We start from the raw sequence: 20261 nt of genomic DNA on the forward strand, positions 1-20261 counted from the left end.
GTTCGCCAAGGGTGAAATTGTACACCTCCTTTCCTTGTCCAAAAAAAAATTGGAATCGTCAATTGTATAAAAGGGAAATTATTTCAAATAATTTTACTACAGTATATTCACCACTTTACCAAGACACATTAAATAATCATGATTTATGAAGTTTTACATGTAAAACAATGAGAAGAAGTCGGATCATTTTGTAACATAAGTTATGATGTGACGACTTAAATTGTTTCTGTTTGTGGTTTCTCTACTGAAAATAGAATATTCGTTGTAATGTTTTATAAATTAAGTCAAGGTCCTCGATGCGGTTAGGAAACAAAATTCAGAACATATTTGTATGTGGTTACGCAAATAATGATGTAATATACATTAAATATATTTCATTTTTTACCAGCCATATGGATGCATGTAGTTGAATTGAATAAAAAAAGCCTGTTTCTGACTGAGTTGTGTAAATAAACCTACTTAGTAAAAGATGCTCGGAGGTATGCCTCTATATGGAGTTATTATACTTCCATATATAAGTGAAAGATGAGAAATTCAATGTGTAAAGTATTTATGGGCTTTTGGGGTGTTTTGTGTAATATACGGTAAAGTAGGCCTACACTGTAGTACCAGGGAGTTGACAACTCTCCCTGGTAATACTAGTTTATATCTAGCACAACTATAAATTGAAATGAAATAACTTTACAAATATTCTGGCAACCTTTCACAAGACAAGACAATTAAAAATGGCAGATATGTCGTGGCGCGAGAGATGATTTCAATAAGAAAACCACTAATCGTTTTAAATTCAGTTTCTTAACAGGTTTGAAATCTTATTTTATTGTAATATACGGCCACCTAATATTAATCGTCAATAATTCTAGGTAAAGTACTTATGCTAGGCCCGAGCTGGCCTGCGGCAGCGTGCGTGGTAGGTTGAATATCGTCGAGGGCGTTCCAACTACCGGGGCCGGTCTGGGCTAGGCCTATCTAGAGGGTAGATGTTCGAAAAGTAGACTAGGCCTACAAACAGTGTATATAGGCTAGTAACTAGGTAGACTTTCATTAAGTTTTTGCCCTAGCCTACTTCCCGATTCCATTATTTAATAATAGGTCTACTACACTCACTCAAACAAAACAAAAGACTAAATAGAGTTAGAAAAGTCGAAAAAATTAACAAAACAATTATTGGTTGCTTACAGTAGCATTCCCCTTACATTACAATAGTCTATCTAAGCTAGTTTTTAGTTAGAATTACTAGGCTAGGCCTAACTAAATGGGTTTGGCCAAAGGCCTATTCTTAAAAGGTCTAAGTTAATTTTTCTCTCTCTTCTTTGTATTACAGTCATAAACAATATGGATTCTTTCAGACAGGATGATTACAACAGGTAAATATGCAAAACAAGATTAAATGTAATGTTTTGAAACAAAATGATAATTTGTGTCTAATATAAACAGTCTAAATAAAAATTGTTTGTCTAATTAAAACTTGTTTAAAAGTTTATAAATTAAACTGTGATCTTGGAAACTTTAAATATAATTATCTGTTATTTTTTGTTTCTTCTTCGTTTTTATTTAAGGTCACTTTCGTTTGGAGTAGATGAGAACTCGCCCATTCCTAGAGGAGTTTCAAGGAGTGTGAAAGGAAACAGTTTTCTTCAAGGGCCTAAGAATCATAGTGAACGTATTAGACGATGTATCCTTCAAAATCAAATGAATTAAGGACCTACTAATTCCTTGTTGTGAATATAGGATCGGTTCATTTTAAATTTAATTCCGAAAATTTGTACAGTACAATCGTTTAGATTGGAGATAAGATTGCACAATCAACATAAAAATGGTGGAAATGTCTAGTTTCTGAAATCTGCCAAAAACATGGCATAATAATTCAATTCATAATCAACTTGACAACTTCTTTTATTTCCTTTGTCTGATAAAATATGGCAAATAATATATATAACTATTATTAACAAAGTAATATGGCAAATAATATATATAACTATTATTAACAAAGTAATATGGCAAATAATATATATAACTTGAAACATATTAAAAAAAGAACCACATTTTGTTAGTGTCATTGCTTGTGACAGTGGCCTGGTATACTACACCAATTGTTAAGCATTTCCCTAAAGGGCAAATCAAATACAAATATATAAACTGAAAGATACACAAATTATGATAAATAAGTTAACAAACGTTTCATAACTAAACAACTTTTTTTCATTAAACATGCAATATATTTTGTAATAGATAACATAACAAAAAATATGCAGAAAATAATGTAAATATATATGAGATTCTGTAATTGTTGTTTATGTAACAAACATTGAATGAATAAAGGTGGTAGTAATATGTAAGTAAGTAATATGGCAAATAATATATATAACTATTATTAACAAAGTAATATGGCAAATATATATATAACTATTATTAACAAAGTAAAGGGAAAATTCTTGAAACATATTAAAAAAAGAACCACATTTTGATTAGAATTTTTTTTAAATAAAAAAAATCATTTCTTAAATTATATTAGGCTACTATTACAAGTTTGATTGTGAATAGCAACACTGATTTCTAGGCCCAATCATATTCCATTGTTGTTTTGTCTTAATTTGTTAGCTATGGGATTGCTTGACCAAGTAGCTACTCCAGGCCTTGGGGTGTCAGCCACACCAAGCTCTTCACTTAAGTACAGTACATGTAAGTTCACATTTATTTAGCCAAAAGCATGGATCTTACAGAAGAAATAAAATGTGTTTCTTTAATTGTAAGAAAAAGAAAAGATAAATAGTGCACAAACATAATGACAAGTAAACAGAAAAATATATAAAAAATACATATAAAAAAAAACTTTAAAATATACAATTCTCCAAGTTTATTAATCAAATTCAAAAGTAAATTGGACAAATCTTTTTTCTCTTCTATTTGGTAACCAAATGGCCTATGCATCCACCTAGGAAAACACACACAGATTTAGTCCCTAAATGGCCTATGCATCCACCTAGGAAAACACACACAGATTTAGTCCCTAAATGGCCTATGTATCCACCTAGGAAAACACACACAGATTTAGTCCCTAAATGGCCTATGCATCCACCTAGGAAAACACACACAGATTTAGTCCCTAAATGGCCTATGTATCCACCTAGGAAAACACACACAGATTTAGTCCCTAAATGGCCTATGTATCCACCTAGGAAAACACACACAGATTTAGTCCCTAAATGGCCTATGCATCCACCTAGGAAAACACACACAGATTTAGTCCCTAAATGGCCTATGTATCCACCTAGGAAAACACACACAGATTTAGTCCCTAAATGGCCTATGTATCCACCTAGGAAAACACACACAGATTTAGTCCCTAAATGGCCTATGTATCCACCTAGGAAAATACACACAGATTTAGTCCCTAAAGTATAAATATTTTATTTGTTTATATCAAAAAAGTAGATTGTGAAATTTATGCCAATTTTGAGTGTTTTTAATTTGATTTGACGTTTAATTTGTTTTAGATACACCAAGTAAATTGCCAATACCATCGCAATATGATGTAACAGGCATAGTAAGTCCAACACCACGAAGACTGAAGACTCAGAATATGCCAGCAGATCCTATGTCATTGGTAAATATTGACACACAGGGTTATCATTAAATGATAACTTTGTCAGTAAATTTATCAAAGTCGTTACTGATTATTTGGTTGTGAATCAAACGTTTAGAAATGATTGCATTTCATACATGTTTATTCCTTTGTTTTATTTCTTTGTAAAGTAATAAATTCTATGAAATCAGTATAAAGATTGAAATCAGTATAAAGATTGAAATCAGTATAAAGATTGAAATCAGTATAAAGATTGAAATCAGTATAAAGATTGAAATCAGTATAAAGATTGAAATCAGTATAAAGATTGAAATCATTATAAAGATTGAAATCAGTATAAAGATTGAAATCAGTATAAAGATTGAAATCAGTATAAAGATTGAAATCAGTATAAAGATTGAAATCAGTATTAAGATTGAAATCAGTATTAAGATTGAAATCAGTATTAAGATTGAAATCAGTATTAAGATTGAAATCAGTATTAAGATTGAAATCAGTATTAAGATTGAAATCAGTATTAAGATTGAAATCAGTATTAAGATTGAAATCAGTATTAAGATTGAAATCAGTATTAAGATTGAAATCAGTATTAAGATTGAAATCAGTATAAAGATTGAAATCAGTATAAAGATTGAAATCAGTATAAAGATTGAAATCAGTATAAAGATTGAAATCAGTATAAAGATTGAAATCATTATAAAGATTGAAATCATTATAAAGATTGAAATCATTATAAAGATTGAAATCATTATAAAGATTGAAATCATTATAAAGATTGAAATCATTATAAAGATTGAAATCATTATAAAGATTGAAATCATTATAAAGATTGAAATCATTATAAAGATTGAAATCATTATAAAGATTGAAATCATTATAAAGATTGAAATCATTATAAAGATTGAAATCATTATAAAGATTGAAATCATTATAAAGATTGAAATCATTATAAAGATTGAAATCATTATAAAGATTGAAATCATTATAAAGATTGAAATCATTACATTCCTTTTAACGAACTATGACAGTTAGCATAATTGCACAATTGAATAAAATCAAAATTATTACCTTTTTTCTCTAAAATTAAAGAAAAGATTTTGAGTTTTTAATGTTTAATGATCATAACTTTGTCAGTATTTTTGTCTAAGTTCTTGATTATTGCTTGTGTAGCAAACATTTAAAATGTGAAATGGGCATTTAGAAATGTTCATAAATGTTTATTTCTGCGTTTTATTATCATTTCTTAATACTATGTATAATTGGAATTCTATAAGAATTATAATTTAAAAAATTTAATTCATTGTAAGCATTTTATTATATTTCAACAAACTGTTGCAACCATGACAGTTGAATAATTGCATAATTAAAATCAAATTTATTATTTTTCCCTTCAAGATTTTGAGTTTTTAATGTTTTTTTTAACAGGGTAGTATGTCAATTCCTGAGCAGACACGTCTTGCTGCTTCTTTATTGATGACACCAATACGACAACCAATAGCGTCATTGGAATCTATGACACCTAGTGAAGTGACCGAAGACTTTACTCTCACCAATGTCAATCTGTTATTAGAAGATGACCCAGGAATGAGTGGTAAGGATGCTGATGACTTATTTTACAATTTTAACACAGTCAGCTCTCTCAATACCCTACACCCCTGGTTTGGCCTAATATACATATCTTTTCTAATTTTGTGTTTTCAAAAGTCTTGCATTGGGAATGAATATAAATGAATATTATTTTTCTGTGAAAAAAAAACTACTTTAAAATATTTTGTGTCTTTATTGAATACATGTTATGACTCACTGTCTGATGAATTTTGATGAACGTTATCTTTCTTAGCAACTGCTGGTCTTTTTGAGGACTTTATGAAAAGTTTTAGAGTGTTTTCCTCACCAACCGATGTCTTCAGGCTGGTTGCAGAATATGAAAAGCTTTGTTCAGAACAAGTAACAATGTTGAACAAGCTGGTAAAGAAAGCTAATCCTGGCCAGAATAAGTAAATACTGTTAACGTGTCAGTGTTTTAGTAGAATTCTTTTGTATTAATGATTGATATTTTATTATGGTACTATTAGACTATTGGGTCCAAAAACTTGGATCATGAAATTCCCATGTACTTCATTAGAGGCTTTTGTTTTTCTCAGTTCGTTCTGGAACCTAATTTTCTAGAATTATGTGCATAAAACATCAATTGCCTTTATGAAATGTTCATGTCCTTATGGTTTATATTATGTGCATAAAACATCAATTGCCTTTATGAAATGTACATGTCCTTATGGTTTATATTATGTGCATAAAACATCAATTGCCTTTATGAAATGTTCATGTCCTTATGGTTTATATTATGTGCATAAAACATCAATTGCCTTTATGAAATGTTCATGTCCTTATGGTTTATATTATGTGCATAAAACATCAATTGCCTTTATGAAATGTTCATGTCCTTATGGTTTATATTTTGTCAAATTATATATTCTTGTATTTTGTTTTATATTTAGATTTTCTAAAACAGTTGAAGTGCTTAATCTATTGGAGCAAGAGAAATGTACTTGGCGATTGCTGGGTTCATTGTATCAAGACAGACAGTCCGCAGAGGATGAGGAAACAATGGACACAGGGATGGATGTAAGTTGACATAATAAACCTATTGTTATAAACATGGACACCGGGATGGATGTAAGTTGACATAATAAACCTATTGTTATAAACATGGACACAGGGATGGATGTAAGTTGACATGATAAACCTATAGTTATAAACATGGACACAGGGATGGATGTAAGTTGACATAATAAACCTATTGTTATAAACATGGACACCGGGATGGATGTAAGTTGACATAATAAACCTATTGTTATAAACATGGACACAGGGATGGATGTAAGTTGACATGATAAACCTATAGTTATAAACATGGACACCGGGATGGATGTAAGTTGACATTAAATAAACCTATAGTTTAACAATCATCAACTTTGCAATTTTCTTCCTGAATAGCAGCATTATTTCAAATTGTTTCTATTCCTTAACTTTTAATAGATGGAAAGAAAATCAGAGCAGGAGATATCAAATTCCTTATTTGCTAGGAATTCATCTCTGCGTCAGAGTCAAATTGTTGTTGATTGGTTGGAGAGAAATGCTGTTGACCAAATTCAAGATTATTATGAAAATGTTGAGTTCTACTCTCAATCTGTTTGTTGGTAAGTATTATTATGGATAACAAGACAGCAAACATTCTATAAATGGATTGTATTTATTAGTTAGCTTGAGTATATCATGACTTTATCTGTTGCTTTTTAAGGTTGAATAGTTAATCTCAATATCTGAAATTTAAAATGAAATTCAATTTCAGGGAAAATACTTTGCATTCACTTCAACAAAAAACTGCAAGAGTATCAAGAAGTGATCGACAACTGGTATCCCACATGGATCCTGACGCACCTGTGAGAGAGAATAAACCACTTGCAGAACTGGATAGGGTAAATATAACATGACAGAGAATAAGCCAATTGAAAATTTCAGATGTAAACAGGTGTAACTTAATGTATAATTAACAGGTGTCTGTAAGGCAATATTTTGTGAGGCATTCTTAAAATTATGTGATTTCAATTGTGTGATCACTGACATCATTTCAGGAAGATGAGGCTAGGCTGCTGAAAAACCTCTTTGCTAAGATTCGAGCTGGGCAGCTTGAGGATGCTCAAAGACTGTGCAAGAAATGTGGTCAGGCTTGGAGAGCAGCAACATTAGAGGGCTGGAAACTCTACCATGATTCCAATATGAAAGCTTGTAAGTGTAGCACCGTAGCATTGAATTTATCATTCCTTTTAATCTGAGGAGCATTACAGAATTCTATATATATATATATATATATCTATATTCTAAGATTTATATTTGTCTTTCTAACATGTTGTACTTGGTTTAGTATCAACAGGTAATATAGCAGCAATTGAAGGCAATCCAAACCGTGATATCTGGAAGGCGACAGCCTGGCGTATGTCTCAAGATGAGCGGTTTCACCCATATGAGCGGGCAATTGCAGCTGTGTTTAGTGGAAACCTTAAAGAGGTATAGTTTTCAAAACTTATTATTATTAATGGACACCATATTTGGACTCGGCATGCCCAAATTAGAACATAAATTAACAACATGTGAACGCTAACATACATTTGCCGATATTCAACAGACACATATTACAATTTTGTATTAATCCATCTTTTAAGTAAATATTATAATTGTGCCGTCACAGGTTCTTCCAGTGTGTCGTTCATGGGATGATTGCCTGTGGGCTTACTTTAGGGTGCTGGTTGACCAACAAGTGGAACAGGAAATCCGGGAAAATGTTCAACCTGGACGGGAAAGCCAACCACTTCCGGATAATTATTTTGATAAATTGTAAATATACATTTCGTTTTCTTTTTATATACTAGTCTTATCTTGTAAATATTTTGTATCAGAAATATAGAAATATTATAGTTTCATTCTTTTATCAATTGTATATATTGATGTATCAATTCTAGTTTTGGCATGAGTAAAATTAAGGCAAACAAATACGGTTATGGCACCATGTTATATTTTGTTTGGTTTTTTTTTTCAGATTAACAACTAATAAAATCTTTCAAGATTTACAAGCTTTTCCAAGTGAGGTATGTTTTTTTTATTCCAATTGTTTTGATTTTCTCATAAAACAATGTAATATATCAATGAGATGTACTAACTGTTTCATTTATTTTTAAATATTAGGACATTGAAATGCAGTCAAAACAAAAATACCACTTGATTCAGAAATACTTAATTCTAGGAGAAATTGATGGTAAGATACAGAAATGCTATATATTCTATATAAATTCCATTCCTACTAATATTTATGCTCTTATGTAATTGCTAACAAAAAATTTACTTGATCTAAGTTTCACACTCTCATCTTTGATATATAGACAACTGTGGCTGGATTTATCAAACTTTCTTTTTTTTAAACTTTGCCATAAATCCTTGATAAGCAAAAATATAAGCAAATATTGATAAATGCCTTCACAGAATAAATTTCTAGTTGATGAAAATCTATCTGTTGTTTTTTCTTCAAAGCTCTTGTTGAAGAAATGGGAGAGTGGCTCCTAGATGATGTGCACCGTCCATCTCAGCATCTTGTACGGTTCATGGCTCATGTTGTGCTCTTTTTCCGTGGTCTTGGGTTAGACAGTAAAGAAGAGATTTGTACTGCCATCATAGAGGCTTATGTAAAGGTAAATGCTGATCATCCTGTACTTACTGTTAAGCATTGTAACAAGTATCAGTTAGTAGCTGTCATACCATCCCCCATTTAGGGGTTTGGTCAATCCCCTTAGTAACTTTGGTCAATCCCCTTAGTAACTTTGGTCAATTTCATTGTTAATGCAGTCAGGGTATAATTAAATCCCACCCACCAGAAATTGTGTACCTAGGACTGTTCTCGGTCATGTACACTAATACAAGATACAAACAGCCAATTCTAAGTCTATACAGTATTTTCATCACACTAAATCATTTTATCTACATTTTTTAATAAAATGAAAGAAAGAAGAAACAATAATTAAGTAAAGGCATGGCACATAATAATATTATTATTGCATTTATGTGTTTCAGAATTTAATTGATGTTAAACATCTAGAGTTGGTGTCTGTTTATGCTGCTCAACTCCCTGAAAGTCTTCAGGTTGAATGCTATGCACATTTCTTAGAAGGTAAATTACATTAAACATAGCGAATTAATGAGATAGAATCCATCCCACAATGCAATTGTGTTGTATGAATTGAAGTATCAGTCAACTCTCATAAAGACTTCAAAAACCAGAAACACTTTGACTTACAATTGTACAGTGTTTTTAAAAAGTCGAAAGCACTTCTGTTTTTAGGAGTGTGTGCCTTACAGTGTACACTCTTTAACATAAATGTGCATAAGCACTTTAAGTGACCAATCATGTCCTGATTATTATGGTCAATTGTCTCATACAAATTGATTTTGTTTATTACAGGAATTCAAGAAAAGGACACAAGAAAATATTGCCTACAATTAGCAGAAGAAGCAGGTACAGTACTGCATTTGAACATAGTATTCTCCCAAAGCAATGTGGATGCTACTGCTACCTCTCTGTAATCTAACTGTGTGGTTTGTAAAGATGGCCAGCAATTGCCATGCTTGTGTTGCATTGCTCTGATGTAACAAAAAAGTAAAATAATATTTTTTTGGAAATTGACAATCTAACACTCCAGGGAAATTAGAAGGTGCCCCAGAGTAAATAGCATGAGCATCGGAACAGTAGTTTAGGGGGAGATAGAGGAACAAAAATACAAAGGGTTGTGTATAATGCTAATGCAATATCTATTTCTCCAGGACTATAATATTGATTATTCATATTTGGTTTTAATTTGATTATTTTTACATACATATTAAAATTGTAGGCTTAGACGTACCCAAGATTACAAAGACTGTAGTTGAAAACATACGCAATAGAGATCTCACTGAATTCACAGCAGATACAGGATCTACACCAGCTATAGATGCTGCTACCTCTCAGGTAAGCTATCACAGCCAACTTACCCAATGTTTTGAGTTATATAAAGTTTTGCAATTAGTTTTGTTCTGTATTATATTTATCTGATATAAGAGTTCTCAGAGTGTTTCTACTGAGAGGCTGCTCTGTATTTAATAAAGTTCATTTGTTACAGGTTGATCGTAAAAAGATAGAGGCTATTGATTGGTTAGTTTTTGATCCGTCACAGAGGGCCGAAGCATTGAAGCAAAGCAATGCTGTCATGCGTACTTTCTTAGGTTAGTATATAAATCCAATAATCACACCCACTAATTGTTGCCAAATTTTTTACGCAGAACTTTCAAGGACTACACTTACTTACAGTAATGGTACGTATCATGTAACCTTTGTAAACTAAACCTCTTTATGTATCACATAATCTGCAGAACATACTGTTAATGTTCTTGTAGCCAGACACATGGCTGTCATTGACGAATACTTAGTATCTGTTGACTTCACTTATGGTGTACTCAAGATCTACGTTTATACCATGCTATACACTTATATTTTTTTAACAATTTTGTTTATATTACTAAATTTAATTTTTATTTTCTGCATCTCGTTCAGGAATCAAAAAGCATGACGCTGCCAAAGAAGTGTTCCACAAGATTCCTGGAGACACTATCGATGTGATAATGAAGAACTGGTTGGGACATGCTGGCAGAGTGAGCCTTCCTGTTGAAGATGACAATGCTATCAAAGAGTATCTTTGTATCAAAGCTTATCTAGTAAGTCACCTCAGTAATAAGCCCACATTAATGTATAAGCCTGTCCCAATTACATGTTCACTTTTGTACATTGTGGAAGTCTGAGTTGGAGGGTCACACCATTCTCAGAGATTTGGTTTGTGGTTTTTCTGCTATTGATCTTTCTCAGCACTCCTTTCTGAGTCTGAGGGTCACAGTACCATTAACGGTGATTGGTTTTTCTGCTTTTGACTCTCCTCATCATTCTGCTTCTTCCCTTCACTGTTTGCTTGTTTGTTTTTTGCTGAAAGGAATAAAATACGTTGTTTTCATTGTGTAGTGAGCATGAATTTATTTCAAGAGCTGTTCATGAACATGGATTTATTGATTTACAATGTTGTAATCTTGTTTATCTCTCTAGAATGCATTAGATACATTTAACGATTGGTTTGAACATTTTCACAATAAGAAGCCAGTTGAACCCACAGTGATTGAGGGGGCAACATTCCACCAGAAGGTACAGCATGAACATGAAGAAAAAGAATTCAAGGTGATTTCATCAAACTTATTATTTTGTGTACATCCAATCCTCTCAAAATTGGACACAATATGGGAAAGGCGTCATTTTGGTTGTGAGAAAAATGTTACTACTTAATCGAAATAGACCAGGAAGGCAAAATGTCTAGAGCATCATCATCAACTTCTTAAAGTTATTTGCTAAAGTAATTTTGACCATGGATAATAACGCAATTTCTTTTTTATTCTTATTTCAACTTTTTAGATGGAATTAGAAAGGTGGCAACATGGTTTAAACAGCAACACCAAAGCAGTGGTTGACAATATCTACAATGTTCTCTTGTTTCCTAATGGTGGTTGGATGGTGGATCAATATACAGTAAGTATTAGATTAACATCGTTTCTCCTTCTTTATGTTTTGCTGTGGAATACTGCTTACTATGTAGTTTAACATCCAAAATGTGGTGCATATGTTGGCAATTAAAAAGCAAAACACAAGTAATTTTAATTCCAATACATTTATAAACAAAACATTGTTGTGAATCTTCAGTAAAACCACTGCTTTTTGCAATAAGGAACATTCTGAACCAGTGGCCGTATTCACCATTCACACTTAGCCTACGGGAAACACCCTTAAAATAAAATCTACCTATATACAATTTAAGGGAAATACTTAAACATATCACACTTAAGTGTGATTGGTGAATACGGCCACTGGACCCTATATTTGTATTTAAGTTTACCACCAAATTACACTACAATTTACATTCTTATTGTACAAGACTTTATTATTTCTAGGATGATTTAATGGATAATTCACGAGCAACTCAGCTACAAAGATTGCGTGAACTATGTATTCCACTGCTGGTGTTCTTACTACAGTCAGTGTTGCACACTACAGGGCAGTACAAACAGGCTCTGATGTTGGCTGATGTTATTGCTTCAGAGGAACAACAACTTTATACTGCAAGTGGTTTATTTTGTGTTTGCATTTTTACTCATTTTATTTGTTTCTTTATCCATTGCTTTTTCAAATTCAATTAAATTTATTTTGACAAAAATCAGCAGACATCAAAATAGTATATTTACATTTACAAAACAAATAAAAAACACCAATAATTAATTGTTTAAGGTTAATTAAATTAATACATTGTAATATTGTGAGTGTTGTCTGGGTTTTCAATAATGAATATATGCAATAAGATGTTGGAGAGTTATGAATTTGTTGAATACAGAAATGAGACTCCCAACTTTATACATAATTATGCTATTTACATACTTACTCATTCTCACTTAACTACTCCACTCAACTCCACTACTTCAAAACTTGATTTTCTTGACATAATTTAATCTAAGCTGTGTACTCAGGCCGTTTCCACAGGCAGTTTATCAGTTAATTTTTATCAGTTAATTTTTGGTTGCGGAAACACGGCCTTAATTTATACTATGTACTTAATTTAAAATACATACTTAATTTTATTAAGTTTGGCACCAAGCTTGCTCTTGATGTATTGTGATTTATTTCTTCCAGGTTTTTGATAAAGATGAATTAAGAAAACTGCTGTGCAAGATAAGGGAATCATCCATTGAATTACTTGATGACAATTTAGATGCTCTGGGATACGAAATGTGAATTTATAAACGAATGCATTCTGTATATTCATTCAATATTAGGAATAGGCCCTAATATTTGTCTACATGCTCTAACTAGAGCTCCATTCATGATTGACCCTTCCACAAAGTGGAATCTACTGATTATGTTTCCTAAAAATCTGAACACAGATCACACACAAATTAAAATTACCCTTGCACTCTATATTTAGATCAGGGTTTCATTCTTCCCTGCTTTGATGATTAAAAAAAATATTGATGTATTTAAACATATTTAAAGTGAAACTCTCCAACATTTTCTATAAAAAATTTAAAATGGCTAATGATGTTTGTATTACCTGGACAGTGGCATGTATGAAACATGTAATATAATAAACGTTTTTGTACTTTGGTCCTGATTGGTTTTTGTATTGTTTGTATATTCAGTAAAATCATGCCTTGTGGCAATTGAATTGACAACATAACCACAATTATGAAACGAAATGTGATGATGTGGAAAGACCATTTAAAAAATGTGTCTAATTATGTTATCCAGCCTCAATATATTATTTATCTATTACAGTACAGAGAGTAAGTAGGCCTATTAATTATTGTGCGGTCATAGTGTATTATGATTGGCTGCAGTTAGGAACGATAAACTCTGCAGTAGAATGACAAACTCTGATTGGTCAAGTTAAAAGTAGATCAACCCACAAAACAAAATAAATAAATTTGTCACGTGTGCGTCCTCTTCTTCTTTTCGCTGTTTGTTTTGTAATGTGTTACCGTCAACAATTACTGGACTCCGTCAACAACTAGTTTTAAAGATCCAAGGAGTAGGCCTAGGCTAGTCCACAAATGTTTATACCTCCTTGGTCCACACCATGAGGTAAAATTATTATTTTTTTACCTCCATGCCTAGCCTAGGCCATTACTTAATTTTAATCTTCCTTCCTGAGCATATGGAACATAAAACATAGTGATGAACAAGACAAAAAGTAGAAAAAGCACTCATTTGACTATGGAATTTAAAACGTCACAAAATGCGAGTTGACGTTTTGTTGACGTGATGTGACAGTTCGTGCGTCGGGTTCGCGCTGTTTTTGTTTTTGTGGTGATGAATGAATCAGGAGGACCGGTATCAACTGGATTGTTTTTTAACTAACTATAGTTTGTTATTTTTTTGTCAGGACCAATTGCTTATAATTGAGTTTTGTCATATATTGATGGTCGTGCATTTAAGTACCAGAAAATATCGTTTTTTAAGGGCTTATAATCGGGGTAAATCGGTTAAAAAGAACGGTTTACTAACCCATTCTTTATTCGAAATAGAAAACGGTTCCCTCTGCTAGGCATTTATAGGCCTAGGCCTAGACTAGTAGTAGGCCAAGCTCTCAGCAGATAGGCCTAACCTAGCCTATTTCGATTTTACTCTGCCCGTCGATGACGATGTACGTGCCTCCAAGCTAGGGCCTACTGTTGTAGAATAGACCTACGGCTAAGGCAAAATTTGAAGAGTTTTTACATTTTAATATATTATTGGCCTAGGCCTAGCCTATATATATATAGAGGTAATTATTTTGTTTGTGTATTTTTTATAATGATTAATATGATAATAAGATAAGCCTACCATCCAAGCCTAGACCTAGCTAGGCCTCGCCTAGTTAGAGGCCAATTTATTCTCTTATATTTCAATTTTATTTCTTATTCCATGATTTTTACAATATTAATAAAGCACATTATAATTCGGTTACAGCCTTCTTATCAAAAAACATGCAGGTGTTTCCTGGTTGGTTGCTATTGTTGCTCATTATAAACATGCATAATCATATTTTTTGTTGGCATTAAAACAAATTGTAGTAAAGATATATAAAAGTAGACAACCATGTGTCTGCTAATGGCAATGCATGAGAAGGCGTACTAACCTAATCCTGAAAAATGAATGCAGATTGCAATTTGGCACACATTCCTAGGTTTCTGAATAAAATGTCAACATAACACTACTGATACTGTATACACTCGAGTGGATACAGGATTTGTTTACTAGACGAGAAGCAAATTTTGGTTTTTTTAAATGGCTGACACAGGGCCCCCTCTGGTCTACTCCTGGATCTGCTGTGTACCACATGATTTTGGTGTACATCAGATGGTGTATTCATTAACTTTTTTGATAAATATTTGGAAATATTTTTCTGAAATTAAAATAGTATCTTGTTTATCAATTGTCCTTGTTTTAGGGATTCTGTACCAGTATACAGTACTGTATAATAGAGATTTTTATATAAATAAGTATAAATTATTTATTATTATTTAAGTTTATTAATTGTTGTTATTGATTCATAATAAATGAAATGTTATATTTTATCTTTAGAAAGATGTCCACTACAGAAACTGAATATATTGGAATTCTGGATCCAGACAGTGACATTACAGCTGAAAATGATCCCCTTCATCTTGCAAAGACAATACAAGCTATTCCATCATATTCCCCTCCTAAAAGTTTAACAAATTTGAGTAAAACAGTTTGTAAAAAACCAGTATCCATCAAGAAACGACGTCACAGTCATTCAGATAATGATCAAAATAGCAAAAAACTAGTTAGAACAGTATAAGACTTGATTTATAGAGTTTGTGATCAGTTGATGAGAAAAAAACAAGCTGGTTATCCACATCAGTTTAATTTTAAGCTTGGATACATCAAAATTCTGAATTGATTGTGGAACTGAGCTTCGGACCACGCAAGACAATGCTAAATGAATCTTGCCAATTGAACCATAGCCAGGACTAAGCATCAGCCTATGCGCAAGATCCAACATTGTAAGTAATTGTGGATCAAAACTGATTACTTAGTTTGTTTGATTGGAAGAGAAGTTGCACATTGATCACCAAATATATCTGCAAGTGCCTTATTTGCGGCGGTTTAGTAGAGGCATGTAATCGTCTTTCATCCATTCGTTGTGGAGGTCTTGCAATTTAGAGTTTTATCATGATATTGTATATTTTCTAAAAGATGTACTTAGTGCATGGAGGCATTTTATGCTTAGTGCATGTTGAGTTGAGATCATGTATTTAAAATGTAGTAAAAATATGTATTAATTCCAGTGGTTACCTATTGTTGTTCAATGTGGGCACCACTTGCATCATATGACGAGGTGTCTGAGTTAAATCCGTCAAGTCGTCTTGAGATATCGTCGGCGTAGTTTTTAGGTCGTCGGGAGAACTTTAAAAATGTTTAATTTTCTCTTGACGGGCCTTGTCGTATGACACTGTCTGAGTTAACCTTTAGAAAGGAAGGTTCCTGGGACAAATCTTATTTGTGCTGGAAATATTGTCTATTGAAGACTTGTTTAAATTACTTAAACTGTCGTTATGATTTAAGGTGTTGTCCTTTTCAATGAGTATACTGTATTAAAACTAGTATAGTGAAAGATGTCCGGGTATTCTTTTACATTGGAACTCAAAAGGCAATACTTTTCATAATTCTGTATTTCTTTCCTTCTCTAGACTATGGGAGTAAAGAATTTAACAATAATTTCAATATTTAAGGTTGCTCTAACAAAACACTTAATTTCATGTTATGTATAGTTTGTTTAATTTTCTATACATGTATATAAGGTTTTATTTTAAATGTTTGTATTGTAATATGGAGTGAGTGCAAATTTTTTTAGCTTATTCTCACTCCTGGTTAATATTCATTGGTGACTGATTATTATTATTATTGTAGATTCTGTGTACAATCAAGATTAATTAGTTGATCATAGCTCTTGTTTGTTTGTTTGTTTGTTTTATTGGTTTCACCACACATTTTAAAATAAAAGATAACAATTACAAGTTGCAAAAAGAAAATTACAATAAACAAGAAAAACACAAAAATGTGCGGATGGAGGTCAAAATAAGTTGCGGACAACTTTAAGTCGTGACCACCAGTTAAAAAAAAAAAAAAATGAAGGTCTTAATATCTACAGTACTAATTGATAAATGTTTCCTCTTTATACTAAAGATTTTACCTTTTGTGTAGCTGCGAGGGCCATAATCTCTCCTTTGCCAGCCTAAACCATACAAGATGTATCACCTTTACAAAAGGCCATTCACCAAACAGGATTACAATGGATTTACCCTATTTAATTAATAAGTAGTATTTGTACTGTGAAGAGCTTGATCATTATGTATATTTGTTTGTATATATTTTAATTTTATTTAAGATATAGATTTTAAGAAATAGGTTTTAAGATGTATTTATAATGTTTGTTAATATTAATTGTATAATGTACATAGCCTTGCATTTGCGTGGTTTACTTGTAGAAACCATGTTAAATTACTGTTAAAGGTTAACTTTGAGTTTAAAATTTCTATACCTTAATATAAAATATAAACATTTGCAACCACGTTGATATTAACCCATTGAAGAGTGAGCATTATGAAATACAGTTGCCTCTTTTTAAAAAGTGGTGCAAGGACTTATTCCTTGAATTTTATTGATTTTTTCAGACTGGTACTGGTAGCATCACTTTTGAAAATGTGGGTCAATTCTATGATTCCTCTTCTGCTGCAAAGTTGAAAACATCATAGGCCTACAGTTTTCATCAACATGGTTGTAAATGCTTATAGTGTATATTAAACATTAGATATTTTAAGCCTGGAGTTACCCTTTAAAAGTATGGTTTCTCTAAACACCGAAAAGCAAATGCAGATACCAACATTGATTGTTCTGAAACATTCATCGTTTATTATTCTACTACATAACTGTATGTGGCAGTACTGTAGTTGGAAGGATGGGTAAATGGATTCTATTATTCTACTACATAACTGTATGTGGCAGTACTGTAGTTGGAAGGATGGATGAATGAATGGATTTCATAACATTAATGAAGAAACATTTTAGATAATCGTATATATAATATTTATGATTATATTTAGTATTTGATTACATTTTTTTCAAGACAGACAGAATAAATTAAATAATAATGTATAAAATTGTTAATTGTGAGATTTTGATTTTAGCTCATTTAGGCCAATAAGTTTTTAATTCTTTTTTTTTTATATATTGATATTCTTGGTATATACATGGACCTTAATTTATAGGCTAGATCTATGGTATATGACGGATAATACATTTTTACACAGATGTAAAACTTGCTCAAGTATAAAAAAGATACATTTTTTAATCTCTGTGTGAGAGTTTTTATCCAAGGTCGCTAATTTAATTTTTTATTGTTTATGTATAATAAAATTGATAATAAATTGAAATTGAATAAACAAAGTGACTCTGTAAAAGCTAAGCTTTTCATTTGACAGGATGTTAGACAATAGGTCTTTTGTTATTTAAACTTTGACCCTTGGCTTGTGCTACTTAATTAGTTGTTGTTTTATATTTTATTCATTGGACTTGATAATGACCCCATGATGGAGTCATTTAGGTATATTTATTCATAAAAAGACATCAAAATACAACGGCAGCCAAAAGGCTGAAAAGTAGTATTTTACAAAATTTGATAAAAATATATAAATACATTATGTATAAAAGGTAAAACTAGTTTAAAAAAAAAAATAATAATTTACCACATTAAAATTGGTCTACCTGTAAGTTAAAATAGTGCCAGCCTATTCAATATTCATCATTAATGAGTCGGACTAAAAAGGGGACTGGTGAAGATCTAAATCTTTCTGTACGACCAAACGGGATTTTGAGTAGAGGCTTACTCGCAGACCTCAGGGTTCTGCTAATGTCACGAACAGGGGGAAGAATGCTTCTAAATGTATCGGACTTTATTATTCCTTTACCAAATTTCAGTAAGAGTTGGACTCTTCTGTTAACTAGCGATGGAAGATCTGACAATTTAAGAGCAGACTCGTAGGATACATAGTTCATGCCATAAATGATTCGTAGAGCTCTTTTTTGAATTCTTTCTATTGACTTAGTTTGGTCTTTCGTAATTGAACTGTGCCACACAGGGCATGCATATTCAACTAAAGGACGTATATAGCAAGTATATACTTGTAGTAAATCTTTAGAAGGCGCCTTGGCTTTCTTAAGTATAATCAAAGTGTACAAACGTCGACATGCTTTAGCAACGATATCATGAATATGCATCTCCCATTTAAGGTTATCCTGCAAGGTGACACCAAGCAGTTTAATGTGATTTACACATTTAAGATCATGGCCATTTAGATTGAAACTGGGAGGAGGACAGTCGGACTTTAGGAAGGAAATACGCATCACATTGCACTTGGATGGCTTGGGGAGGACTCTATTTATCAAACACCAATCATCAAGTTGATTTAAAGTGTCCTGCGAAACGTCGTTCTCTTTTAAGTGTTATTTTTATATTATGTATTTACAATAAACGTACCCTCATTCGTAATAAATGATTACACAAGGAAAGTTCATTTTATTCTTTATTATAGTGCGAGGCTGTGTATGTACTATGTGCTGGTTCAATATTCAATATCAAAAGAACAAATAAAATCTGAAAATAAAGTATAATATTTGGATGTAGTGCCCTCACAAAACAAAATTCACAAATAAATTGTGTTCTTTATTATACATTTAGTTTAGATCATTGGACTGCTGACTCTTGTACTTGTTATAGTAATCTTATTTACTTTAGCAGTCCCTGACCATTTCATCTCATATATTTTATATGGTTTGTTGGTCAATAAATGAAATTAATTAATTCACATGAACCTTTAAGTTTATTAGTAGGTGTTATAACGTTCGTAAAACCAGTTACTTATTCGCTGTAGAGGGCGTAGATGCAAAAAAGTTAGCGGAACTAGGGTGGAAAATGAGTAAAGTAGGTCAAGGGTCATCGATCCATACAAAAATGTTGTGAAAAAATTTAGTAGGTCAAGTGTTATAACGTTCGTAAAGCCAGTTGAGGGCGTAAATGCAAAAAGTTTGCGGAACTTGGGTGGCAAATGGTAAAGTAGGTCAAGGGTCATCGATCCATACCAAAAATATTGTGAAAAAATTAAGTAGGTCAAGTGTCATAACGTTCGTAAAAGCCAGTTACTTATTCGTCGTAGAGTAGATGCAAAAAAAGTTCGCGGAACTACTGTGGAAAATGACAAAGTAGGTCAAGGGTCATCGATCTAAACCAAAATATTTTGAAAATATTAAGTAGGTCAAGTGTTATAACGTTCGTAAAAGATAGTTACTTATTGCGTAAATGCATAAAATGTTATTGAACTTTGACCGGAAGAAGTAGAGGAGGTCAAGCCTAACATGTTGATGCAATAACAACTCAATTAGACAGTTATTACGTATTAAAATCTGTTTTTTTTTTGTGACTGTCCCTTCAATTAAACTTGAATA

At 31.9% G+C, this 20261-nt stretch overlaps 2 protein-coding genes across 2 annotated transcripts; one reads left to right on the top strand and one right to left on the bottom strand.

The window, feature by feature from the left end:
• Positions 1–733: 733 nt before the first annotated feature.
• LOC140046077 (nuclear pore complex protein Nup107-like) lies at positions 734–13358 on the top strand. Its single transcript, XM_072090586.1, has 25 exons — positions 734–802; positions 1325–1367; positions 1560–1675; positions 2602–2682; positions 3498–3607; positions 5012–5177; positions 5427–5583; positions 6085–6211; positions 6626–6786; positions 6939–7065; positions 7222–7375; positions 7512–7654; positions 7836–7981; positions 8184–8232; positions 8330–8399; positions 8672–8829; positions 9209–9305; positions 9597–9650; positions 10024–10139; positions 10291–10393; positions 10722–10882; positions 11262–11390; positions 11622–11735; positions 12155–12322; positions 12888–13358. Exons 2-25 carry the CDS (start codon positions 1336–1338, stop codon positions 12987–12989), a joined length of 2841 nt encoding a protein of 946 aa, XP_071946687.1. The 5' UTR covers positions 734–802; positions 1325–1335; the 3' UTR covers positions 12990–13358.
• A 5193-nt stretch (positions 13359–18551) lies between these two features.
• Positions 18552–19163, bottom strand: LOC140046630 (uncharacterized). The gene has a single exon (XM_072091324.1). It carries the CDS (start codon positions 19161–19163, stop codon positions 18552–18554), a length of 612 nt encoding a protein of 203 aa, XP_071947425.1.
• Positions 19164–20261: the final 1098 nt, after the last annotated feature.

Source organism: Antedon mediterranea, chromosome 4, assembly GCF_964355755.1.
Source record: "Antedon mediterranea chromosome 4, ecAntMedi1.1, whole genome shotgun sequence".
Taxonomy (NCBI): Eukaryota; Metazoa; Echinodermata; class Crinoidea; order Comatulida; family Antedonidae; genus Antedon; species Antedon mediterranea.

What these genes read in the sequence shown, in the direction of transcription:
- LOC140046077 (XM_072090586.1), top strand. Translation starts at nt 1,336, where the DNA reads ATGGATTCTTTCAGACAGGATGATTACAACAG. An exon ending in TTCACTTAAGTACAGTACAT is followed by an intron (nt 2,683 to 3,497) that starts GTAAGTTCACAT and finishes AATTTGTTTTAG; the next exon opens with ATACACCAAGTAAATTGCCA. An exon ending in TAGATGCTGCTACCTCTCAG is followed by an intron (nt 10,140 to 10,290) that starts GTAAGCTATCAC and finishes CATTTGTTACAG; the next exon opens with GTTGATCGTAAAAAGATAGA.
- LOC140046630 (XM_072091324.1), bottom strand. Translation starts at nt 19,163, where the DNA reads ATGCGTATTTCCTTCCTAAAGTCCGACTGTCCTCCTCCCAGTTTCAAT.